This window comes from Streptopelia decaocto (assembly GCF_964273445.1).
Source record: "Streptopelia decaocto genome assembly, chromosome: 6".
NCBI lineage: Eukaryota > Metazoa > Chordata > Aves > Columbiformes > Columbidae > Streptopelia > Streptopelia decaocto.
The window spans coordinates 61,618,927-61,639,036 of NC_138660.1; the positions used below are offsets into that span (position 1 = coordinate 61,618,927).

Sequence of the window (20,110 nt, forward strand, 5' to 3'; positions counted from 1 at the left end):
GGGTGTAGCTGAGGCCTAGACAGATTGAAAATCTCCATTTGCTTTCATAATCATTATCTACTGCCCCAGAAAGGCACTTTTTAATCTATAAATATTCTGCTACATAAATTTAAGGGCCAGATATTAATTTAAAGGTTATGGTAGGCAATGACTGATTAAAATGAGGGTTTCAGAAGCACTATATACATAGCGAATCAGGTAACTAATTTAACTTTTTTCTGGCTTCTGCAACTGCAAGCAAAACCTTGTAGTTTTTAATTCCCCAAGCACTCAATAAACTATTTTCCAGAAAAAACAAAACCTTATTTTCTCTTGTGAAGTTCTTCTGAAGTATTTGTGTCACAAGGAAGCAAGCCGTTAACATAATCCACTGACATTTAAAATATAGCATACAACCTTTTTGTTCTAGTTTAAATGCAGGAGATGTTCATAGTAAAATCTGTAAACCACATCTTAAATAGGAAGAAAAAAAGATGGGTCTTTATCACTAAAATGGAAATGTTGTTAGCAGGGGGCTGCTACACAATTTTATTTTGGAGGCAGGACCTTCCCTCGCCCCACCAAGTAACTGAGCATCTCAGAGACCTAAATATTCCAGGTGTTCAGTGCTGCTTCCAAGCTCAAGGAGATGTAATTAAGTATCGCGCTCTATTCAAATGTGAAGGCATAGTTTCTGTTTTATTTAATAATTTATGGTACATAATTCTAAAGAAGACTGTATATGAAATAAAGGAAAGGGAAGATCCCAATCTGTACAGTAGCTGCAATAGAACAGTATGTTCTCCTAGACCTGTTCTCAGCAGTACAGACACTGACTTGTCCTAAAAACACTAAGATGCAGTAGAGCTGGTGGGGGCTGCTCAGATCCCTTGAAGAGACCCACATCATCCAGGGGGAGAGGATGACACAAGAACAGATGAAAGTTCAAGTTCAGAATCTTTATGTGGGTAGAAACAATTTTACTTTTGTCCCCAGTGATTATTGATTTAAAAGAGACCCTTAACAGAAAAAAAAATTACTTTGTATTTTAAAGTTGGTAAGCAAGCAATGAAATGAAGGCAAGACACAAAGTGGCAGTAGCACAAGCACTAGGGTTCTATTCCAAGTGGAAACTTTACATTCTACTAAGTTCTGTATGTGATCGTTTACGGGATCTTTTGGATAATTTTCCATACGTATACCCAAGCAGAGCCAAGCCCAGTGCTCCAACTGCAGAAAGGGCAAAAAGCACATAGAGCGCTATTTCTGCACTTCGTGATGTTAAATCTAGTCCAAAAAAATGTGTGCCGGCAGCCGGTCCTGGGGTCCTGTCCGTTGGTGTCACTGTCAGTGGGAAAACAATAAGGACGTGTTAGTGCAGAGCCTGGGTGAACATTTTCGTGCACACGTGTGCTGGGTCCTGCCTCCACACTCTGCCAGCGTCGCTGTTCATGCTCTGGCAGCAGCCGGAATTCTGTGGGATCAGTGACTGACACAATTCTAGCTCAGGGTACAGGCACAACTGAGGGGAGAAGACTTCAAAAAGGAAGGCAATAGTAAAATACCTGAGACTAGGGGAGAGGCAAGTGTTCTCTGCTGCCCATGGTCACCCCAAAAAGCTGATTAAAATGATTATTTAAAACCCCCACACTAACAATGGTTGCTGTTCACTGTACTCCTCTAGTTCAGTGAATGTTAATGACAAAATGAATATTTCCAAAGGCTTACTCAAAACACCGATCTGTATAAAGTATTCAGAATTATTAAAAAAAAAAAAAAAAAAGTGGGAATGGAATAGGTGTAGTTCTGTTAATCAGAGAAAAGCAGAATAACTTCTTTTGCTGTATTTTGGGGACAGGCATGTATTGAGGTGCTATTACACACATTTTTAAGTTGTTCTGCTTTTGCATGCAGAACTGACATAATTCCATGGGTAGGTCTTCAGTCATAACAAAAATTGATAATGAGTCAGTGCACTACTGGAAACCCCAAAAAGAATATTGCAGAAAATGGTGGTATCTTTAAAGAGCACAGATTATGGAAATCTTTTGGGGTTAGAATCAGACAAAGCCACAAGCGCGATTTCTGCTGCACCGCTTACCTTCAGGCTCCAGCTGCAGGCAGGGATGTGGGCCCGTCCCTGGGTCTGGAAATCCATTGCAGTTTATGATCTGTGAGTAAAACCTGGCAGAGGCCTTAGGGCGCCGCGGCAGCTCGGGCTCTGTGAAATTCACATGGTAGAACCCAAACCTCTCGTCAAAGCCCACTGCCCACTCGAAGTTGTCCATCAGCGTCCACGCGGTGTAGCCTCTTAAATCGACCCCGTCGAGCACCACAGCTGTCACCAGGAGCAGAGAGAACGGGTTAGTTGTGCAACAGGAGGTGTCACCATGATGCCAGCAGTGGCACAAAGATGCTGGGGAACATTACACAGCACCGGAGTCCAAGCACAGGGTGGTTATTGCTGCTTTGGCCTCACTGGTGTCACCACCTCCCCATTCCCAGTTCTCTCATGTGTTGCTTCAGCTCAGCTGCTTTGAGGTAGTTCAGCTGCCAAGCTACAGCTAACAAGCAACCAGTCAGCCTGCCAGTGCTGGAGAGGCCTTGTCTCTGCTCCAAAAATCAAAGCTTTTGTCCAATAAACAAAGGTTTAGGAACAGAGAAGAAACACCATCAACATGCATCCATTGCTTCAACAAAGGCTTGTGTGGCTCCACTGCTAAGAGGCAGTAAAAGAGCACTGAGCCAAAATGAAGCAAACTGAAAGTGCTCTTCACTGGTGCTGCTTGACCACTGCTGTAATTGAAACCAGTTTGGGTTGGGGGTTTCTGGTTTTGGGTGCTTTGGTTTTTTTGGTTTTGTTTTTTTTCTCTTTTTTAAAGATGCAGTCTTTAGGCACAGCCATAGTCAAACTAAAGTCAAAATAGCTGTTCATAACCGCTAACCCATCAAGCAGCAGAACCTTCTCCTACCAGACGCAGCTCTACAAGGACACTGCAGTTACCTCACTAAACCCAGGGCCTGTTCTTCCTTTAGATCACCTTTCCCTGCAAAGTCCTGCCTGTCTGAGGCCAGTTTCTGCTAAACCCAAAAGTTCTCAGCACTGGACGCAGAGTAAACCCATATGCACGAGTGACTTACGCACTTCTAGCTCTTCACAACTTGCTCTCTACGTGTTAGTTTTGTGCTGAGACACTGCTGCTCTCTAGCCATGCGGATGATTAGATTTAAATCATTCCTACCTTTCAGTGCTTCATTAATGTAGCTCCGATGGTAATGCGTTCGCCAAGTGTCATTGAAGTTGAAGGCTCCCCTTTCCGAGATGCCATTTTCGGTCACGTAGATCGGAGGGTTGTTGTACTCTTCCTTGATCCATCTCAGGATCTTTCGGAAACCGAAGGGTGTCACCTTCAGCCAGACGGAGCCAGAGTTCAGCCAGCTGCGGTCGGCTACTGAAGCGACACCCCTGCGGAGGAGGAAGAGGAGGACACATTGCTCAAGGGCCCAGCCCAAGTGCCCACAGCGGTGATGTTGTGCCAAACTGGTGGAAGAACAGTGGGCAGAGGTGGTGCTGGTGCTCACAGGCTTCTAGAAAACACTCCTCATACTTTACAATCAGATTCTTACTTTACAATCATATTAAATCAACTATGGGTGAGTACCCAATGTTAGCTCCTAATCCTTGTCCATGAATTCTACCATTTGCCTTTTAATGCAGTGCCTGAGCGACACAAAATTGCCATTTATACCTGTGTCCAGGGATGCAAGACTGAACCCAGTGTCCTACAGGCTAAAACCACCATGGCCAGGGTGCAGCAGCAAAGGGAAGTTACAGTCATTCCAGACACTCTCTGTGGAATTGTTTTAGAAAACAGCCAATGTTCACCCCCGTGTGCAGTCCCACCATTACCTTGATTCTTATCAGAAAAACTGGTGAGCTCCTGTTGTTCACCTTCTGAAGCTGTGGAAGACATTGGTGTCTAAATAAAAATCTTGACTTGTGTATACTTAACCATGAAGTGATTTGGTTATTTAGGCTTTGAACATACATTTACCCACTGTGCTGAGGGAACTAACAACTGTTTAACAGCAAATGGAGAAGTATCCATAAACAATGATAATCTAGCAGTTCAAACTGCAGATTAGGTGTAGGAAATACAATAAGTACTGTTTACAACCAATCCCAAACCACTGGGAGACTCAAAAGTGCAGATTCCTTCCCTTAGTAGATCCTTTAATTTTCTTTGTTCTCTTTTAAACATTTGTATTTATCATCAGGTCCGTAAAAAAAGGGGTGATGCTGGACTTCTGTGAAAATAACAGCACCAGAAAGTTGGCCCGGGTTCCAGGTGTGCATATTTTACTTGACCAATAACTTACGTTCATCTCTTACCTGTCAGAGTCATAGGACAGAACGCCAGCAGGATACTTTAAGTTGTACGTTAAAACTGTAGTATAATGGTTTAGACCAAAGTAGTCATACGTGCCTTTAATTCTTTGCTTTTCACTTTCAGTAAATTCTGGAAGTCTGCACCAGAAAACAGAAAAGCATAAACATGCAAACATGTAAATTTTCTCAGGATTTTCCCTTCCTTTGCTTCTAACTCCTCCCCAGTCCTGTTGTCTAAACTAAAGCAATCTCTTCCTAGAATGATGAGTGACCTGTCTCAGGCCACCATCCTGCAAGAACATGACCAGCAATGGCAGAGGGAAGCATGAAATGGTGCCAGGGACATCCAGGGCTCCTGTCCCCGCTCAGGGGAGATGTCACGAGCCCCCTCAAAACACCGTACCCCTGCTTGCAGAAACTGAAGGTGCAGCAGCCATCTGTGCCAGGTGTGCTCACAGCTGCAGGGGAGCAGGTGTCTGCTGCAAATAGAGTCATAGAATGGTTTGGGTTGGAAGTGACCTGAAACATCATCTAGTTCCACCCCCTGCCTTGGGCAAGGGACACCTGCTAGCCCAGGTCACTCAAAGCCCCGTCCAACCGGCCTTGGACACTTCCACGGATGGGGCGTCCACAGCTGCTCTGGGCAGCCTGTGCCAGGGCCTCAGCACCCTCATGGGGAAGAATTTCTTCCTTATATCTCATCTAAATCTCTGCTATTTTGGTTTAAAGCCATTACCCCTTGTCCTATCACTACATGCCCTTGAAAACAGAAGGAAGAGGAACTCTTCTCTTTGTGGCAGCAGTAGTACTTGGTAGGTCACAGCAGAAGTACCTACAGGGGTGTCTCAAACTCCGTTTTCTACACAGGAGACAATAAAAACTTCTGAGCTTTTCCCCTGAGATCGACATTGTGAACACACTCGGTGTAACACTGGTATCCCTGGTACCAGCACCACAAGCACTTGGGGAGGTACCATGAGCCTTCTGGAGGAACATGGGAAAACCCAGGAGAAACTGAGAACTAGGCTCTGTCTGTGGACTCCACCATTGAATCCCAAAGTGCTCAGTCCCCTTCGAAAGGGAGGTCTCCTTAGAGAAGAACATCCCCCTTCAGGATGTGCAGCCCTGCACAGAGTAAGAAACGGACTCAGGGACATCCACAGGGTGCTGTGAAGTAAGCAGTGAGGTTTTGGGTCACTTTTAGCTAGAAGTGGGAGAAAATTGTTCTGGGAATCAGGTCCACAGGCAACCCCTGCTGAAAATGCAGGCAATTGGTGATGCTCGAGAGTTTGCAGTCTCAGAGCGAGGACAGGAGATGCTTGGACATGTTAGCTCATAAAGCAACACAGTAAATTTGCAACTGCCAGAGAAAAAACAGTGTCAGAAAGAAGTTCTCAAGAATGCAAGTGCTTTAGGCACACATAAAAGCATAACTTAAATTTTGAAGAGACCTGCCTTTGCTGCAGAGCACGCACTGACTTTTCCCAACAAGCGGTCTTTCACATTTTCAGAGGGGAATGATCAGGAATAGCCCCAGATTTACTATGTCCCATTAAATGGCTATTAGAGTGAAGAGGGGAAAAAAAGTTCTTTCCTTATATGTAACTAATAAGGGTGAGAAAAGGGAGAACACTGATGGAGCACTGCTAGCACAGCAGGGTTAAGAATAAATAATGGGAATGGAAAACAAAAAACATAGTTCAGAGGGACCAATGAGTTCTCAGTGCCTGAGTTCAGGACGTAGTTTCAAGAACGGTTAAAACACATTTAATATACCACAGTCAGGTAAAGCACTGTGTCTAATGCAGATCTTTTACTATGTCATTCTAAGCCACCAACTTAATACTCCAAAGGTATGTTATATTACTAAGTTTAGTTTGCAAGGGAGGTAGAGACAGGGAACAGGCAAAACGTACACTAGACTTTTTGTGTGAGGATACTACAAGATTTTTACAGTAAACGTCGCAACAGAATCATTGAAATTTAGCACTTTGAGAAAAGCAGGATTCAACACAGCAAGTACAACAAAAGCAGAAATGCACCTGGGCTCTTACCGGGACTGGCTCAGACCCTGAGCCAGACTGCGCTCCCGGATCCTCGTTTTCATCTCTTCGTTGTAATCGCCATTTTTGAAAATGGGATGAGCAAACCAACCTAGCAAAAACTAAGCCAGGAAATAAGAGAGAAAGCTAAATTATGTATCAAAACAAGGGATTTAACCATTTCTCTTTCATGCGCTGCTTTATAGCTAGTACATGAAACTGTAATGAACAGGCACACGGAGATATGCAGGGATGCTCATTTAACGGCAGCAAATTTAACAAGCTTTTGGCACTGCTATCGTACTTTGCCTCATTTCTATTGCATACTTTATCAGCCACCAGATGGGGGTGATACATTTCCTTGCAGTGATGCCTCTGGCTCACCCTTTCCTTTCATGCTGGTGTGGCAAGATGCTGACCTGGGTTTTGGGCATCTCCAGCACCCAGGATGGGGGTGTCACCATGAACAAACCCTGGAGCAGCAGGGAGAGCTGTGACCAGGTGTCTCTGTACCTGCAAATATCGTCTGGCAGAATCGACATCCTCCTGGTTGTGTGGGTTCCTTGGTTCTGCCCATTCAGAGTTGATGGTGAGGGAGATCAGTCCTCCTTGTTTTGCGCGGTAGGTCTCATTGTAGAGGTGCCAGGCTTCCGCATGGGCCTTTATTAAGTTGTGTCCCACCACGTAAGGGGCTCGGCCTGGCCGGACAGAGATGCCTGCAGAGACAGGGACAGCACAGGCAGTGGAGCAGCAGTTCCCAGTTTCTCAGTCGCTTCTTCCCAGGTTGACACAACACCCAGGACAAGCAGAACTACCCGCTGGTAAATGAATAAACCGGCAGCAGCTGGTGCCTTCAGGCCTAGCCTGGGCTGCAATCACTGCTTCAGCAGAGACAGCTGAAGGTGCAGCTGCAGTGGGCAGGACCCCACATCATCCCCTCCTCCCCCTGCGGTGGGACAGGGGCTGGTTCAGCTCTCTCTGCCTGTGCAGGGCTGCCAGCCTTGGCAACAGGCTGCTGCTGCTGGCATGGAGAGCAGAAAGCTGTGTGTTCAGGCCAGCTCACATCCCTCCCCTCCCCTTCCCTTCCTCTGCCTCTACCCTACAGCGGAGCTCAGCCCTCTAGTCCCTGCAGCTGGTCTGGAAATGCGGTCTGCTCCAGGTAGCAAGCATAATCCAGAGGTTGCAGAGGAGGAAAGAGGGAGGATGTCTTGAAGGGGTCAGGTAAAATGAAAGAAGGACCTGTTCACCACCCCACATCAGTCCAAACCCCATTTATCCCCACCACACCATCTTCCTTGCTCTACCTTTGCACCTCCTCTGCTGCAGCACAAACCGGAGTCGTGCCCACCGTGCGTGAAGGCACTGAGGTTATTCCCAGGAGTCTTACCTGGAGCGGCTATGCCAACGCCATAGCCACAATATGCAGTGTTGTAGGGTTCATTGAGGGTTATCCAAAATTTCACTTTATCTCCCAGCCTCTGGAAGAGGAGCTCAGCATATTCCTTAAATCTCTGAACTATAGTATCATTCTCCCACCCGCCAACGTTCTGCAGTGCCTGTGGGAGGTCCCAGTGATAGAGAGTTACCTGTGGGGAAAGACAGCAAGAAAAGGGACTCAATCAGTCACTCTTTCACTTTCAGAAATAAGGACAGTAACTCAGCCTTATTTATGAACATAAAGAAAGTGAAAGTGTGCTTTGATCTGCAGTTATTTGCTCCTAACTGTGTGTTTGTAGTGATCACTCATGCATGCAAACAAAATACGTTTTTTCCAGTGTTTCTGTGTCTTTAGAACATGAGGAAATCACCCTGCTTCTAAGGTCTGCCCCATGGTGAAGATGAAGCTTTTAACAAAAGAATGAAGCTTTACCAAAAACCATCACCAGTTACCTGAAAGTTACTGGGTTTAGTTACCTGAGGCATAATGTTAGCTGCCAGAAGAGCATCGATAAGCCTTTCATAGTAGTTCAGTCCCATTTCATTGATGTATCTGGTGGTCCCATCTGGGAGAATGCGGGACCAGGAGATTGAAAAGCGATAGTGAGACACCTTGAGGTTTTTCAGTATTTCCACATCCTCCTCAATCTTGTGGTAGCTGTCACAAGTTACGTCTCCAGTGTCGTCGTTGCTGATTTTCAAGGGAGTGTGAGCAAATTGGTCCCAAATGCTGAGTCCTTTTCCATCAGCTCTCCATCCTCCCTCAATCTGTAATTGAAGATGTGGTAGAGGGGAAATAATTGGTAAACAATTTTAGGTCTTGGCTTAGCAAAGAATTCAGCCTGTTAGTCTTTGTGGCACCACACAATATTTTGACTTACCAGCTTAAGACCAGAAATAGCAATGTTTATGCTGTACCAAACTACTGAGACTTCTTAGGCCTCAAGACATATTAGCAAAGTACAATGTCACAGAACGGGCATTGTTTCAGTTCACGGGCTGCTCCATGTTGGCTGGCTCTTGTGAAGCCCATGCTGCTGTCTCAGTTCCTGTGGTGTAATCATATCCTTAAACATCTCCATGTTCCTCCCTTTTACTGTGGTTGTTACACCATCTCTTAGTAATAGTAAAACCTGATGTTACAAAAGCTGTAGATATCTTATTCAAAATGAATTAAGTATCTGCAATTACTTAAAGAGTTGGTCTCAGTTTCCTAACCTGATACGCTGCAGTTGCTACACTCCACGAAAAGTTTTTTGGAAACTCTCCATATAAAAATTCATCTTCTTTTGGCAGTGGGATGCCATTATTGCGGATGATTTCTGCATAATACACAGCAGAGCGTTTCGGAGTTCTTGGCCTGTTGGGATTGTCAAAATCAACCTGGTGCAATCCAAATCTTGGCTCATAACCATGCAGCCATTCAAAGTTATCCATAAAAGACCAAGCATTGTATCCTCGCAGATTAACACCATCCAACTTGTAAGCTGAAAAAACATAATGAAATGGAACAGCATCAATTGTGTAATCACACATTAAATGAACCACAAGAAATTCACATGTAAGAACACACACATTTCTAACTTCATAAAGCTGGCGCTGGTCAACTAAGATCATTAAGAGACTCTTCATAGTTGGAGGATACAAAGCACAAATGGCCATGCAAAGGAGATCATAGAAAGAAACACTATGTTTATATTGTGTTCAGGATATTTAAAGACAAAGTTACTTCCGAGTAACCAGAAATCTAGAGAGGAGACAGACAACACCAACAGAACAAACACTGGTACCTTTGAGAGCTTCATCAATGTATGTTTTGTAGTAAAATATCCTGGCATTGTCATCAACATCTGATGTGGTCTTTATCCCCACCCCGTTCTCCATGATGTATATTGGGGGATTTCCGTATTCTTCTTTGATCCAGTTCAGTACCCTCCTCAGCCCCCAGGCCGCAGCACGATGGTCAGCAATAGCTGAGGAAGGCAAGGAGCTGTCAACCTTTGTTGAAACTTCCTGGTCATACTCATAAGAGAAGGGCCTCAACCGGGTCGTTGCATGGGTTACAATTTTGGAGGTGTAGGTGTTGAAGCAGAAAACATCTGCTGTACCCCTGATGTATTCACGCTCCTCTGCCGTGAAAACTGGAAGGCGCGATGATGGTAGGTTCTGTAGCTCACTCCTGTTCCCAACTTTCCACTTCATGACCTCAGGGTAGTCCCCATTTTTGAAAATCGGGTGTGTAAACCACCCCACCAAAAACTGCAGGTGCCTGTCTGCAGCTTCGATGTCCCTGGGGTCACTTGGTGTCTCCGGCTCAACCCAGTCAATGTTGGGACGCAGAGCGATGACACCTCCCTGACTCGCTCTGTATTTGTCATCGTACGTGTGGTAGACCCTGGCGTGAGCTTTCAGTAAGATGTGGGCAACCCTGTAGGGAGCAGTGCCAGGGTCGTTGACGTTGGGTGGGAATGCCCCAGTGCCATAGCCAACCCAAGCGACGACTTGGGGTTCATTGATCGTGATCCAGAACTTCACCCTGTCCCCAAAGGTCTGGAAACAGAAGTCAGCAAAACTATCAAACAGGTCGATGAGTGCACTGTTCTCCCAGCCACCAATGTCCTGGAGAGCTTGTGGCAGGTCCCAGTGGTACAGAGTGACGATTGGAGTGATGTTGTTTGCAACCAGTCCATTAATGAGACGGTTATAGTAGTCAACTCCATGGCTGTTTATTGAATCATTCCTTCCACTGGGGAAAATTCGAGACCAGGACAGAGAGAAATGATAGTTCTTTACCCCTAAGGCTCTCAGCAGGTAAATATCTTCCTCCACTTTGTTGTAGCTGTCACAAGCTATATCTCCAGTGTCGTCGTTCTTTATATTCCCTGGGACATGAGTGAAGTTATCCCAAATGCTGGGTCCTTTGCCATCAGCATCCCAGCCTCCCTCTACCTGGTAGGCAGAAGAAGACACACCCCATGTAAAGTCCTCGGGGAATGTCCCGTAAAAGTACATGTCCCTTTCAAAGTCTGTTTGAGATGAAAACTTCTGCCACACAACTTTTGCCTTGGAGGGAACTTCTGATGCTGGTAAATTTGGCAACTTTGATGGCGTGGGGAGGTCAGATACCACCGGTGTAGAAAACCTCTCCAAGACTTTGGGTGGGAAACCATTATTTTCAATGACACTAGAATAGAAATAAGCAGATGCCTTGGGAGTCCTTGGTCTGTTGCTGTCTTCAAAATTCACATGATGTAGCCCGAATTTTAGGCTGTACCCCGGGGGGCCTTCAAAGCCATCAATGAGGGATCGAGCAATGTATGACCGAACATCAACTGCGTCTAGTTTTACCGCTGTTGCAGAAACAGTAGAAGACACTGTTATTCATTTTCTGAATGCAGAACAGCACAACATAAGCACCACAACTGAGGTAACAGTGTGATAAGCCAAACATCTACAAATGATCTTTTAGGCAAACCACCTCCCCCCAGACAATTAGAGTATCCGGCAAGAAAAGTAGTCAGCACTGGTCAAATGCTTAGTGGCTAAAATGCATAAGAAAACAAATATTAGTCAAGAGATATTTGAGTACAGGGCATTTGTGCCACTGGTATCCCTTTCCCTGTGTTCTTATTTTCAAGCAGAATTCATCAATTTAGGTACATGGCATCTTTTAGATTTGACACTATAGATGAACTGAAACATTACCTGGATTTAGGGCTTGCCTATCTTCCCTGAACATAAGAGAGTTTCTTTTAGCAGAACAGTCGAATCTCTATTTGAATTCTCAAACCTCTATACCTGTCTAGAACTTCAGGCACTAATATTATTTTTAAGACAATTGATAAGCAGTTTGCAAAGATAAGAGCATACCTTGAACCTTGCAGAAAATGACTGAAATATAAATATCTCCCTAAAAATTCTAACCTGAAATGTCACAGGATGCTGTTAGTTAGATTTGCTTAACCAGTAAAGCCATCATTCGGTCCTGATCTGTGAGATATCTATAGGTAAGAGTCTGCCTCCAGCAAATGATGTTCATGGGGGCTGATGTATATAAACACCGTTCTCACAGAGGGTCTAAAGTTAGGATCCAGGCTACATTCATCCGTATATACAGAAAACCTATTCCCACATCTAAACAGAACAGAGAGTTCTATGTCTGGACACCAGATAGGCTTAAATACATGAGGTCACCCTACATACACAACAGGCAGCTGACCTCATATCACTGCGCAAGTGGTGATGTTTTAGAGCTAATCACCGCAGAAGTGATACAATAACTTGTTGCTGTTATTAAGAAAAAAAATCATTTCCATACCTTTTAGAGCCTCATTGATGTACCGGCGGAAATAATCCACTCGCAGAGTGTCATTAATAAGATCCCCCGCGTCCTCTGTTGGCATACCATTTCCTGCGATGTAAATTGGGATCTTTGCCCCTGTATATTCCTGGGACACAAACTTCAGCAGCCGCCTTAATCCCCAAGGGACAACGTGGATCCAAGAAGAGGCAGCCTGTGGCCAAGAAGGGTCTACATGCACGGAGAAGTTCCCGATGCTCTCGTAGCCTGGTGTGCAGGTCCCGTTAGCCACAGCACTGACCAAGCGGGAAGTGTAATGGGAAAGGCCAAAAAAGTCTGCAGTCCCTTTCAGCCAGGACTTCTCCTCTTCTGTAAACAGCGGCAGCTGTGCAACTGTTGTGGAGCACTGCTGGTTTACCTCCTGGATCTGAGCCTTCAGGACATCTGGGTAATCACCATTAACAAATATCGGGTGAGCAAACCAGCCAAGCATGAACTGCAGGTACCTCTCTGATGCCCTCAGGTCCTCAGAGCTGGTTGGATTCTTGGGTTCAGCCCAGTCCGAGTTCAGCACCAGCCCCACCTTTCCCAGTTGCTGGGAGCGGTATCTGTCATTATACAGGTGCCAGACCTTGGCATGAGCCTTGAGAATCATGTGAGCCACCTGTGGGCAGAGAGCAGAGGAATGCGTGTCACGCTGCTTTGCACAAGAACCCTCAAGCACTGAGATTATTGTCATGTGAGAATGTCATCTCCATCCAGAAGAAGAAACCTTGACAAAACAAATAATCATAGCCAGAGTGCAGCAGGTTTTGGATTAAGCAGAAGAATCTGGCTTTTCACCAGCACCAGCTTTCAGAATAGAAAAATTAAACAAAGACATTCGTTAACTACCCCAGTTTTTTGCAAGTATCACAAATTCAAAAAGCAAATAGTTGTCTCAGAGGCCACATTAGGCTTAAACATAGCTAAAGTACAGAACCACCAGAGGAAAATTACACAACCATGGCAGCTGCAGGATCCCAGTTATTCCTGTGTCCCTACCTTGTAAGATGCTACCCCTGGGTCAGCGATTCCTGGAGGATGCTCTCCGTTGCCGTAGCCAGCGTAGCTAATCGTCCAAGGCTCATGGAAAGTAATCCAGAATTTGACTCGATCCCCAAAAGTGGCAAAGCAGAAGTCTGCGTAATTTACAAAAGCATCTATGATACTGTCATTCTGCCAGCCACCAAGAACCTGAAGAGCTTGTGGGAGGTCCCAGTGGAACAGAGTCACCATGGGCTCAATGTTAGAGTCCAGCAATCGGTTAATTAACTGGTTGTAATAATCAACACCCTTGGAGTTGATGGTGTCGCTGGTGCCAGCAGGGAAAATTCTAGGCCAGGATACAGAAAATTTGTACAGTTGGGGATGAAGACCCCTAAGTAAGTAAACGTCATAGCTGGTTTTATAGTAGCTGTCACATGCCACATCTGCTGTTTGGTTCATGTAGACATGACCTGCGTGCCCAAAATGGTCCCAGATGCTCTCTCCTTTCCCATCCTCTGCCCAAGCTCCTTCAATGTTAAAGGCACCTGTGGATGTGCCCCAGAGGAAACCACTTGGGAAAACATCTTGCAGAAAAGAATCCCTCTCCAATTCAGACTGCTTGGCAAACATTTCCCAAACTGTTTGATAGGAGGAGTGAGGGGCAAAACCAGCAACTGGGTTCTCCTGCAGAGTGTTTGTTTTGCTGCAAATAGAATAAAAAAGAAGTTACAGACTCCAAGGTGGATGCCAGTGCCACAAAACTTGTGAACATGGAGGACAGATGAAACATTTGCTTCCCATTCAGCTGACATCAGGCATGTAGGGTCCCATTCCTTCGTCATCTGATCAGTCCAACCTACTGCCACCCAACTCACAGGTGAAGGCAGAGTGCAGTGAGATAACTGGAGAGCAGTTCAACATGTCTACATGTCTAATGCATTTCTTTGCAGGTAGATTCTCACAAATCACTACAGCTGGGTCAGAGGTGCAAACCAAATCTGTGCAGTGTGTAGCATTTTCACACGCTACAACTGTTCTCATGAGTTTTCATGGGAGAAGCTAAAACTAACCAGTCCTGCTTCTCTAATCCTCAGCATTGCCCTGCACAATTACATTTACATTTCTGTAGGTACAATTAGCTTTTCTCCTAGGAAAGTCTCTATTTTATTTTATGTATTTATTTTTAACTGTTTTGCTCTTGAAAAGAACAAAAGCATTGGAATATGTACTTGTTACTACTGGCTTGAAGGTGCAACCTGGGCAACCAAGGATGAGAGGATGGGAGAAGATTCCGTCGCCTGTAATAGCAAGAGACGGGGCTCAGCACAAAGGCATTATTCTCCAGTCCTTTCAGGAACTAACGGCAAATTTTACCACTAAAACTGCCTTCTGTCTGCCTCCGCATAGGCTTCTAAAGGACAACATTTTATTATAGTACCTTATTTAAGGGAGAAAAACTGTACCTTAAAACATGAGATGATGAGAAGTCCAAGAACTCATTAACATCATATCCAATTGTACGTGTCTTTTCTTTATTAATAGCTGAAAACAAACAAACAAGCAATGGACTTAGTCATAACTTAGATGCTGTGGGCTGCATGACACTACCATACATACAGTTACACCTTTTGAAGCAAAGTGTTTTCCGTAACTAATAGCTATTTTTCTCACATCCAATATGTTGGGGTTTTATTAGATATTTACAATTTAATGTTAAAAAATGATCAGAAATTTTGGGGAAAATTTCCTGCTTCCACTCCCTCAACACTCATTTTCCAAGAAGGTTATGAAAGAAACTGTAAAATTATTTCATCTAATAGCAGTGATCTGGACTGGAAAATTTAAATTTGCTCTATAATTTGCAAAAAACTCTCCTCCCTCCTGAAATATGTCACTCACCTATGACAATGGCCGCTACTGGTATGAAGTGATTCTCCTCCACGGAACCACAACCAAGGAACTTTAGACTGAAAAGCAAGATCTCTACATCCTTCCAAACATTCTGCAAAACCAGAAAACAGAGACTTGTATGAGAAGAAGCATCAGCCAGCTACTAAAACCATGCTCTCGGCATTTGGTGCTTTTAACACAGAATGGGAAATACTCAGAAGACTGAGAACTGGTGATAAAGTTCTTCAAAGTTCAAGTAATAAACCAACAGAGTAAGCATTTAATACCACTCACTATTTTTCTCTGATCCAAAAAAAAGCCCAAAGCAAATCAAAGCATAAACCCCAGAAACCTTCATTGTTCCACCCATCATTTGAAAGGCACAGGGGACTAAGTCTTTTTTTGAAAGGTTACTTGATAAGGATCCTTTGCCATAAATGGCCCACTCCAGATTTTTTGAGCAACTGCAGCATGGTGGCATCCTGAGGAGAATCAGTCACTTGGGTAGCTCCTTATTGTGCTGCTCCATTGCTGAATGACTTGTCTCAGGGATTTTAAGAATGCAGTTCACTACCAGGGGTTTAACACCAGGTATCAGCCTATAACATCACTGGCATTGTTGCTGCTGTGTGATCCTATCCTAAATTTACTGACATTTCTAGCACGGCCTCTGCTGGTGAGGAGCTGTGAAGTCGGGTAGTACAGCTGCAGAACCCACGCTAGAATAAAATAGTGTCTTTCATTGTACAGACAACAGCTTATCAAACACTTAAGGAGTGAGAAAGAAGGTTTTTCAATCCCAGGGAAAAGAATTGTGCCATTCCAGGCACTAATACATAATAATGAGCACTGACCAAGACGATCCTTTCCAGCACTTTCGAACACCTGTTTTTAAGTCAGAATAACAACAGAGAAGTGAGCGGTATGCAGCTGTTCCCTAGTGTCGCTGTTGTCTGAGCTGTCACAGCAAATCAGAACTGTTTAGACATGCATCAAGAAGCATGAAATTCCCCTTCTATTTATGGTCTGTTGTCTGCTGCTATAATTTGAACACTGTGAGTAATGTTACCTGGAATTCACTCAACTTCTTGTAGAAATCTGTTTCATTTCCACAACAGTACTGAAGGCTGAGAGACAGAAAGTCTACTGAATCCTGGAAACAAGGAAAGGAAAAGAATAACCCTAGATTTAAATGTATTTTTTGCAAGTATTTCATTAAAATATATATAAAATTCTGAAAACTTTGACAAAGATGATTTGCAGGAGTAAGTCATACAGCTATATGGGACCCCTTGACAATATAATGAACACAAACTGGATAATTCATGGGATTTTGTGTCTCTCCTTCTCAACAAAGTAAAATCTAAACAGCTAAATTAAATTCTGGGAGTATTTTATGAATAGGAGTTACTATTTACGATTTACAGTTGATTTTTTATTAGTAAGATTGAAGAAATCCATGATTAATCAGATAGAGAAACCTTTGCAACTATGTTGTTCCTTATCAACACTCCTTTGGGCAAAGTCCACTTCTGAAATCTTTAAGCATTCCAAACCGTAAGCGTTATCCTGCTAGAAGTCAAAAGTTCAAAGGAATAGATAACATTCTTTTATTAAACCAGGTGGTGAAGCTGGAAAAAAAATTTGTAAGCTTTCAGTTTATTTTTCCATCCAAAGTTTTCTTCTGTCTTATTCAGGTCACCTAATACAAGATCATTCCTCTCCCTGCACACCACAACTTGCTTATATCCTGGAAATATAGTGCCTACAACATTCCTTACTCCATTACTCGATTTTGAAGGTTTGTGAATACAAGCCCAAACCCTTCATTGTTATTTGTTCCCCACATCCTCCATCAACATCCCCCAGGTGAAGACAACTACTGACAAAGGGTTTGATCTTTCCAGAAGGGAGGTCAACATCTTTGTAGAGATTATGTTCTCCTTGTGTTGTGTCACCCCCATGCAGCCACATCACTTTTAGCACAGTTCCATCTGTGTTTTAATATAATAAGCATTTTTTTTATAGTCATCATTTAAAATAAATTATCTTTTTATATTTGGTGGTACATTAAGTAGACTTGCAAAGAAAATAACAACGGGCACATTTTTGCAGATGCCTTCTCATATCAGCATGTATATTGCTAAAATTGCCATTATGAGAGCAAATATTTCTCTGTATAGCTTAATCGCTGCTTGCTAGACAAGAAAGGATGCTGAAGTCATTTTTAAAATCAGTGACCTTCACAGGACAAAACTAATCACAGAAGTAAAATTCACCAAATTGGTCAATCAGTAAATTTGATAAAATTCTATATAACTTGCAATAGGTCATTCGATTCTGTACAAAAAAATCAAGTTAAATCAAATAAAATGTATATAATTTTGGAAATAATTTCTATTAAGGTCTTACCTGAAGAGAAACTGAAAGAAATTCTGATGAAGCACTATCCAAGATATGACCCAGTCCTAAAGCAATGGACACCTTTCCACCTTGAAACAAGAAGAGGGAGTCTATTGGTAAGGACAAATCATAGAACCATAGAACAGTTTGGGTTGAAGGGCCCCTCCAAGCTCCCCCAGTGCCCCCCCTGCCATGAGCAGGGACATCTTCACCAGCTCAGGTTGCTCAGAGCCCCGTCCAGCCTGGCCTGGGATGTCTCCAGGGATGGTTCATCCACCACCTCTCTGGCCAACCTGGGCCAGGCTCTCACCACCCTCATTGTGAACAATTTCTTCCTCGTGTCTAGCCTGAATCTCTCATCTTTTAGTTTAAAACCATCAGCCCTTGTCCTATTGCAACAGGCCCTGCTAAAAAGTCTGTCCCCATCGTTCTTTTAAGTACAAAAAGACCGCAATAAGGTCTCCCCAGAGCTTCTCTTCTCCAGCTGAACACCCCAACTCTCTCAGCCTGTCCTCCCAGCAGAGCTGTTCCAGCCCTTGGATCATTTCTGTGGCTCCTCTGGGCCCTCTCCAACAGGTCCATGTCCTTCCTGTGCCACTTCCAGGGCTCTGGAACCCTCAAAGTATTTCTACAACCAATTCACATGGAACTTCTCGTGTTTCCGTTTGTGCCCGTTGCCCCATAACTTGTTGCTGGGCATCAGTGGAAAGAGTTTGGCCAGTATGAAACCACAGTTCATGAGGGGCATCTGCTGGTCTTTAAACCAAGAGCACAGAGACAAGAGGCCGTAGGGAAAAAGCAGACAGAAGTAGTATAATGTTTGAAGTACTAGTTTCCGCTGCTCAAATTAACCAGAGGCTATTTAATACTTCCCTGATGCTTAAAAGGTAAAATATAAATATGCACACATACACATATATATTACCCCCAAATATTTTGGCTGTAAAATGCTATCAGAAAGAAATAATAAAACTATCAAAATAAGGGATTTGAAGGAACCTGTTACTCAGGGATTTCTATGTAATTCCGAGAGCACTGGTAGCATATTCAGAAGGGAACTGCATGTAGCAGTGGCCATTTGATTCCATCACAAAATATTTGTGAAAAAGTCATATACAAAAAAATCCCTCTCCCCATTTTCCTTACCTGCTGGCGAGTATTTCTCGTGGTAGCTGGTGTAAGCTCTCCCATGAGCGGCGGCGAGCGCCTGGGCTCGGCCCCGGGGGTCCCCGTGGGGCAGGCTTTGCAGGACCTCCGGCAGGTCACTGAAGGTAAGCCACATGTCAACCAGGTCCCCAAAAACACGGAAGCTGAACTCTGCATATTCCACAAAAAGGTCAGCAAAAGCGTTGACTTTCCCGCCCGCAACCTGCGCAGCCACAGCACCAGGGACACGCTGGTGATGCAGAACCACCACCGGCCTGAGGTCTGCGGCAACCAGGGTCTGGAGCAGCTCCCGGTAGCACCGCACTTGAGCTTCATCCGGCTTCTTGGCATCCCCCGTCGGCAGAATGCGTGCCCACGGCAGAAAGAGTTTGTAATGTGTCACCCCAAGCTCACGGAGTTGGGAGAAGTACGGCGGCAGGGCAGGAGCCACAAGATCTTTTTGGCACAGGTAACCATCAGCTTCAGCCACGGCAGGGCCCTCATCTTCCTTGGGTAGGACTTGGTTTTGCAGATACAATCTGTTGACTAACTCGCTGGGTAGTGGTCCAGCAACGGTGATAAAATTCTGAGCAAATTCCTCACCTGTCCCAAGGCTGGGAGAGACCAACAGAAGGAAGACAATTGTCTCACAAATCAACTCCATTTCTGGACCTGCTTCAGAAAGTTATTCCACACTACTTATATTACAGTAGAAGTAATATTTAACTGAAATTATCTATTATACAGATAAATGTTCCTAGAACTAGCTGACGCTAGAATGATTACAGATCAGGACTTTCAATCAATAGATGAACAAATAAATAGACGAAAACAAAAAAACCCTGTCAAAGCATTAGAGAAAGGCCACGCGGAAACATTTTCTGAGATGTTCAGCTTCCTCTTTATGCTTGAACATCAATTGACATTTGCTGATACTGCCTCCATTCTAGAGAAAGAGAGAATAAGTAGACAACACTTTTTATCTCCTCTTGGTGTTTTGGTTTATTTTTCTTGGCTCAAGAGGAATCCCAGCACAGCTCTGGCTGTAGAACACAAAAGCAGAGTCACTGGGGCTGGGTGCTCCCACAGCTCAGGGTGGGCAGGCCAGTAAGAGGCACGTTTGTGCTATAATTCTTTAGTGCATAAAGAAAACGAGATGTGGCGTCTCACTCACTTGGTAAAGTCCTCATGCCTGATAATATCAAGGAATTTGAACATCATTTTATTCTTTCCAAAGTACTCTTCCTGTCAGCCTCGAGAACACATGCTCTCTCAGCAGGGTGGACACGTACCGATCACCTACCTGAACCGCTTCAGGGAAGAGAGAACACAACTTTTCTGCATTCAAATAAACCAAAACTGAAGAGCTGAGAACATTTGCTGCCCAAATACTCCACATGTTCAAATCAACTAAATACAAAATTCTATATAGCTATATTGAAAAGTCCCATCTTCCAGTCTATGCCTTTAATAACCAGCTTTTTGTGTAAAGTG

At 44.1% G+C, this 20,110-nt stretch overlaps 1 protein-coding gene across 1 annotated transcript; it reads right to left on the minus strand.

Moving 5' to 3' along the window:
• Positions 1 to 58: 58 nt before the first annotated feature.
• LCT (lactase) lies at positions 59 to 19,280 on the minus strand (the record flags this gene model as incomplete). Its single annotated transcript, XM_082056833.1, has 17 exons — positions 59 to 1,323; positions 2,081 to 2,317; positions 3,222 to 3,445; positions 4,373 to 4,507; positions 6,424 to 6,533; positions 6,925 to 7,127; positions 7,799 to 7,997; positions 8,326 to 8,616; positions 9,067 to 9,335; positions 9,639 to 11,198; positions 12,167 to 12,812; positions 13,193 to 13,880; positions 14,641 to 14,719; positions 15,077 to 15,179; positions 16,137 to 16,220; positions 17,480 to 17,559; positions 18,617 to 19,280. 17 exons carry the CDS (start codon positions 19,278 to 19,280, stop codon positions 1,115 to 1,117), a joined length of 5,781 nt encoding a protein of 1,926 aa, XP_081912959.1. The 3' UTR covers positions 59 to 1,114.
• Between the last annotated feature and the right edge of the window lie 830 nt (positions 19,281 to 20,110).